The 6,960-nt window shown below is 41.7% G+C and overlaps 1 protein-coding gene across 9 annotated transcripts in view; it reads right to left on the bottom strand.

Annotated features, from left to right (window-relative positions):
- The window catches only part of SLC35D2 (solute carrier family 35 member D2), a 69,116-nt gene that overhangs the window by 53,794 nt on the left and 8,362 nt on the right, over nt 1–6,960 (bottom strand). For 7 of the 9 annotated variants that reach the window (XM_017547185.2, XM_017547186.2, XM_017547188.1 and 4 more), the window contains exon 2: nt 1,862–1,895. In XM_017547185.2, coding sequence (XP_017402674.1) covers nt 1,862–1,895 — 34 coding nt within the window. Of the gene's footprint in view, nt 1–655; nt 826–1,861; nt 1,896–6,960 lie in introns of those variants that run through there. The other 2 variants (XM_037745242.1, XM_017547190.2) reach the window with 1 other exon arrangement.

Genomic DNA, 6,960 nt, shown 5'->3' with positions numbered 1-6,960 from the left:
TTTTTTTTTTGAGTCACAGTCTTGCTCTGTCACCCAGGCTGGAGTGCAATGGTGCAATCTCAGCTTACTGCAACCTCTGCCTCACAGTGAATGTTCAAGTGATTTCTGGCTAATTTTTGTATTTTTAGTAGAGATGGAGTTTCGTCATGTTGTCCAGGCTGCTCTCGAACTCCTGACCTCAAGTGATCCACCCACCTTGGCCTCCCAAAGTGCTAGGATTATAGGCATGAGCCACTGTTCCTGGCCTGATTTTTTTTTTAATGTGCTTTTTTACATATTTTTACATTGAAATATAAAGATAATTTTTTTACTGTAAGAAAATTCTTGTTACAATTTTTCTCCCTAAAATGATGCTGCAAAGAGTTGCTTATTAGCAAGACATTTAATCAGAATAATGTTTACCCACATAAATGACAGGCTTTTCCAGATTCACAATTAAAAATTTAGTTAACAGATACTAGTTTCATAATGTTAAGCTTTTTCGTCTATAAATTAAAGCAAAATCAAAACAAACAAACAAACAAAAAACATTGGGGCCTGTTACACTTGTTTATCTGGAAATCACCAGGATACAACCACAAGAATAAATGAGCCACAAATTAACATGAATGGGAAATTTCAGAAACTGCCAAATGGGCATAGTTTGAAAGCTTACCCAAGCTCATCCTTGTACTTCAGAGCAAAAATCACAAACTCCAGGAAGCAAACTGCAAACGTTTTGTTTGGCACATAGGGAGTTTTGTAAAAATTTGAATCAGTTGCCAGCATTTATGAATTTGAAGATTTTATATAAAAATTCAAACTCTCGCCGGGCGCAGTGGCTCACGCCTGTAATCCTAGCACTTTAGGAGGCTGAGGCAGGTGGATCACGAGGTGAGGAGTTCAAGACCATCCTGGCCAACATGGTGAAACCCTGTCTCTACTAAAAACACAAAAAATTAGCTGGGCATGGTGGCGTGCGTCTGTAATCCCAGCTACTTGGGAGGCTGAGGCAGGAGAATTGCTTGAACCTGGGAGGCAGAGGTTGTAGTGAGCCAAGATCATGTCACTGCATTCCAGCCTGGGCTCTGTTTCAAAAAAAAAAAAAAAAAAAATCAAACTCTCAGCTGGGCATGGTGCCTCATGCCTGCAATCCCAGCACTTTGGGAGGACAAGGTGGGCGATCACCTGAGGTCAGGAGTTCGAGACGAGCTTGGCTAACATGGTGAAACCTCTTCTCTATTAACAATACAAAAATAGCTGGGCATGGTGGCAAGCGTCTGTAATCCCAGCTACTCAGGAGGCTGAGGTGGGAGAATCTCTTGAACCAGGGAAGCAGAGGTTGCAGTGAGCCAAGATCGCACCATTGCACTCCAGCCTGAGCAACAAGAGCAAAACTCTGTCTAAAAAATCAAAAAAATTCAAACTCTCTCTTGAAAAGCACCTGATGCTAATAATAAGGGCAGCATGGTGAGTCCCATGCCACCTCCCAACCCTTTTCCTATCAGGCACAATGGCTTAAACTAAGTATCAACCTCACACTTTAAGTGGGACAAGTATTCTCTCTCCCACCCAGTCCTCAGTCAACTCATGTGTTACCCTCCAGGCCTTGGGGGCTTTAAGTCTTGTATTCCCCTGCTTTAGAGTAATTAAATTCAGTTAAGGAACTTAAAATAAGCAGCTGCTTTTCCCATAAATACAAGTGTTCCTAAATTGTAGACTCAAATAAAATAAGTCCTGTTGTCTCACCAAGAGTACCATGAGCCTCTGGTCCTCTGCCAGCTGAATAAATTTACAAACCACAGGTTTAAACAAAAGGACTCAAAATGTCGTTACGTACACTGATGACAAAATAGGAGGTTAATTCCATTTTTCCACTCACCTGTCCAATTCCAAGGAAAATTGGTGACGGGAAACTACAAAGAACACAGAACAACAAATCAGTTAAGCAAATATAACAATCTGAAGATAGTACATAATAAATAATGACAAGTTATTAAAAAGTCTGAGAAAATGAAAATTTATCAAGCTTGTTCACTTTTCGTTTATTTCTTTTTTTTAATTTTATTTTTAAGACCATGTCTTGCTCTGTTGCCCTAGCTGGAATGGTGTAAACGTGGCTCACTGGAGTCTCAGCCTTTTGAGCTCAGAAGGTCTCTCACCTCAGCTTCCTGCCACCCAGGCTGGAGTGCAGTGGTGTGATGGCTCAAGCCATCCTTCCTCCTCCACCTCCCTAGTAGCTGGGACCACAGGCACATGCCACCACCCCCAGCTAAACTATATATACATACATTTATATATATATATATTTTTTTTTTGTAAACATATATGTGTGTGTGTGTGTGTGTGTGTGTGTGTTTTTTTTTTTTTTTTTTGAGATGGAGCCTCACTCTTGTCACCCAGGCTGGAGTACAGTGCTGCAATCTCAGCTCACTGCAACCTCTGTCTCCCAGGTTCAAGTGATTCTCCTGCCTCAGCCTACTGAGTAGCTGGGATTACAGGCTTGCGCCACCGTGCCCAGTTAATTTTTGTATTTTTAGTAGAGATGGAGTTTCACCATGTTGGTCAGGCTGGTCTCAAACTCCTGACCTCAAGTTATCCACCCGCCTCAGCCTTCCAAAGTGCTGGGATTACAGGCGGGAGACACTGTGCCCAGCTAAACATGACATATTTTTAATTTGCCTCAAAATACTTTGGGGGGGCGATGGTGGAGTAAGTGGGAGAGGGATACAAATGCAGCAAAGCTGTGGACTCTGGGTAATTGTTACATAGTGATTCATTATACTAGTTTTAAAAGATAATATACCCAGGAACAAATCTAATCAAAGATTTGCAAGAAAGGCATCTGTATAAATCATTATACATCAATATTCTAAAAATTAAAGATCTAAAATAAAGGTCATGGGTTGGAAACTTGATACTGTAGTGAGGTCCATTATCCCCAAACTTATTTATAGAATCAGTGCAATCTCAGCAGAAATATCAACAGATATTTTGTGGAAACTGACAAGCTGATCCTAAAGCTGAATGAAAAAAAGGCAAAGAGCACAAACCACCCAAGACAATCCTGAAGATAAGCAAAATCAGAGGAATTACTCTAATGGATGTCAGAATTCATTTTCAAATTACAATAAATGAGATTGCATGGTAGTTGCACAAAGGTAATCCAACAGGACAATGGAAAAGAACAAAGGTCAAGACCGAGACACACATATATGGATACCTGATTTATGATACAGATGCCACTGCAGAGCAGTGGGGAAAAGATCTTTCAGCAAACCCAGATCTTTCAGCACTGGGTGATTTGGATGCAGACTCCTGACCTCTACCTCACATCATATTTAACAAGGCAGGACCACACCTGCACCGGCTCAACCCTTCATTGGCTCCCAGTCACTTCTCAGGCTACTTACAAAACTGGAATACCCCATAAAACTCAGCCATCAACCTGTATGTTGGAGGGAAACACACCTATCTCAGACAGGCTAAGAAGAGAATAAGGAACAAATCTACCTTATACCTTATCAGAGAAAACAGAATGAATGGCTAAACAGTAAGAGCATGCAAACAAAATTAACTCTAGTGAGTGCTAGGTCATCCCACCCATACACTCCCTTCCTCACAGAAGCACCCATTCCCCAGCTGGGCTCTCTGCTGAAGAAAGCTGTCTGATAGTAGCATGTCTACTCGCTGAGCATAGCCTGCATTTTAACTGTTGGTCTCTGCAGGGGCCTAACGGCTACACCCCAGCCCCAATTCAGGACAGCTCTGCAGAGCCAGTCCGGCTCTAGAGCCCCTAGGATGAGGCCTTTGCTGTAACTGCATCAGAGCTCGACTTTTCCCTCTGCCTAATTCAGCTTCCCAGGATCACTTTCCAACACACTTCCTAAGCCTCTGAGAACACAACCTGTAACATTAAGCAAAATCACAAGGCAACAATATAAACAAACAGTAAAACAACAACAAAAAGGGGTCACATAGCTGGGCACGGTGGCTCACACCTGTAATCCTGGCACTTTCAGAAGCTGAGGGGGTGGATCACCTGATGTCAGGAGTTCGAGACCAGCCTGATCAACTATGGAAAACCCCCGTCTCTACTAAAAATACAAAAATTAGCCAGGCATGGTGGTGGGCACCTGTAATCCCAGCTACTTGGGAGGCTGAGGCAGGAGAATGGCTTGAATCCAGGAGGTGGAGGTTGCAGTGAGCTGAGATCACGCCACTCACTGCATTCCAGTCTGGGCGACAGAGTGAGACTTTGTCTACAAAAAATTAATTAATTAATTAATTTTGAAGAAATAAACAAACAGTAAAACAACAACAAAAAGACTCACAGACAGTAAGACAAAGAGCCCAGCCTAGAAGAAAATATAATGCATGGAAGAGAAGGAAGTCTTCCTAATTGCTTCAGGCCACAGAACACCTCAGAAATAATAAAACCAAAAAAAACAAGAGCTCAAAGTTAAGTTGATGAGAGAGTCAAAGGAGATAAAAAGAAAGCATGCAGACCTAAGGAAACCAACCGAGGATCCCACAACCTAACTGCCACATGAGGAAATACCTCTAGAAACACCCAGGAGCTAAATGGCCACTGCTGGAAATGGAATCATCAACACCTGAGGTGATCATAGTGCATGCAGAAGAAAACAACTCTAAAAGATCAATCAGTCTGGGAGACAGAAAACCACCACCATACAGGGCTAGTTACTGGACCTCGACTTTAGAAGACTATATTCCATAACTTTGTATTGAATTCTCTATAATTAAAGTTGAATCACCTTACTGAGTTATTAAACTACTCAATAGGCCAAATGCTGTGGCTCACGCCTTTAACAGCACTTTGGGAGGCTGAGCAGTTGGATCACCTGAGGTCAGGAGTTCGAGATCAGCCTGACCAACATGGTGAAACCCCGTCTCTACTAAAAAATACAAAAATTAGCCAGATGTGGTGGCACACACCTGTAATCCCAGCTACTCAAGAGGCTGAGGCAGGAGAATTGCTTGAACCCAGGAGGCAGAGGTTGCAGTGAGCTGAGATCGTGCCACTGCACTCCAGCCTGGGCGACAGAGTGAGACTCCATCTCAAAAAAATATGAAAATAAAACTGAAACACGGGGTCTAAAGGAAACACAATGACCTTAGGTTTTTAATTTTTTTTTACTGATCTTAGACCTCTTAAATTTAGAGGGATCATTCAAGACTTTTTTTTTTTTNTATTTATTTTATTTTATTGGACAGCCTCCACAAACCCCTAGGACCAGAATGAGTTTGGAGTGACTCCTGTCTTTGTTATTATTTTGAGATGGAGTTTCACTCTGTCTCCCAGGCTGAAGAGCAGTGATGCAATCCCCACCCACTGCAACCTCTGCTTCCCAGGTTCAAGCAATTCTCCTGCCTCAGCCTCCCAAGTAGTTGGAACTACAGGCGTACGCCACCACATCCAGCTAATTTTTGTATTTTTAGTAGAGACGGGGTTTCACCATGTTGGTCAGGATTGTCTCAATCTCTTGACCTCATGATCCACCTGCCTCAGCCTCACAAAGTGCTGGGATTACAGGCGTGAGCCACCACGCCCGGCCCTTTTAAGACATATTAATCTTTGTAATGAAGAAATATATATTTGAAAGTCAGTCATTCTTTCAGTTGAAGTTCTATTTCTCTTTTCTCCATTCAATTCAGTTAAAACTAAATTTCATATACACATGCTATGACACTCCCCATCTAAATAACTCTTCAAGTGCAGCCAGCATGACTCACGCTGTGGCCACTCCTGATACGATTCGAGATGAAATTCCCAGGGTGGGTATCAAGTATTCCTGCCAAAAAATGTTTAAACCAAATGAAATCGATTCTTTAGATCTAACTTTCAGTTAGAAAATAGCAGAAAATAAGTTAATTGAGACTTCAAAAAATAAATTGGACAATCCAAAATGTGGGACATTTTACAAAACAACTGGTCCAGGCTTTTCAAAGCCAGTATTATGTGGAGGGGGCGATATAGGGAAATTTTCTACATTAAAAGAAACTAAAAAGACAAACCTGTATGTATTGCATGAGCCTTGATTGCATCATAAAACCATAAAAACATCTTTGGGACAATTGGCATTGTGGGGGGAAAAGGAGAAATGAAACTTTTTATCTAAGGAATTATCCGGCAAAGAGAGGCTCTGGAATGTAACAGTAGTCATATCACTTCTCTTTGAGCTAAATAGTTACCTCTTAAAGCCACTTGCTATGTGGGAGCTAGACTGATACCAAGTAGCCACAAAATGTCACACACCCTATAGTTGGACAATGTGTAGCCAATTACTAACCAATGTTATTTCTGCAAACCAGTGAGAATTCCTGACAAACCACTTTCTAATCACCCCTCCCTGATTTGTCCTTTTTTTCTTTAAAAACTTGAGCCTCTCTTTTGTTCTCCTGAGCACTCCCCAAAGAAACCTGTAATTATTTCAAGTGTCGCAGGCTGCAGTCTTCAACCTCAGCCCAAATCAGCTCTCTGTATTAATTTTGCCTCAGCTTCTTTTTAGGTAGACCAGATGATTATAGATTTATTTGATAGTAGATGATTTTAGGAAGTTACCGTTAAGTTTGTTAAAAGTGAAATGATACTATATAAGAGAATGTCCTGAGGCCTCAGGAGAGGCGAACTGAAGTATTTGACAGGGCAATGCTCTGAGTCTGCAACTTACTTTCAGTGGCTGGAGGGAGTCTCAGTACTGTGTGTTCACTCTCCTTTATTTCTCGTTTTCAGTATGCTTGAAACTTTTCATAATAAAAAGTTTGGGGGAGGAGGAATCTAAGTAATCCTCATAAAAGTTAAATAATTAGGCCGGGCATGGTGGCTCATGCCTGTAATCCAAGCACTTTGGAGGCCAAGGCGGGCGGATCACCTGAGGTCAGGAGTTCAAGACCAACCTGACCAGCATTGTGAAACCCTGTCTTAACTAAAAATACAAAATTAGCCAGGTGTGGTGG

This window comes from Cebus imitator, unplaced genomic scaffold (genome assembly GCF_001604975.1).
Source record: "Cebus imitator isolate Cc_AM_T3 unplaced genomic scaffold, Cebus_imitator-1.0 Scaffold196, whole genome shotgun sequence".
NCBI classification, from domain to species: Eukaryota; Metazoa; Chordata; class Mammalia; order Primates; family Cebidae; genus Cebus; species Cebus imitator.
The sequence above is the reverse complement of the archived record's forward strand: the minus strand, read 5'-3'. Positions and strand labels throughout refer to the sequence as shown.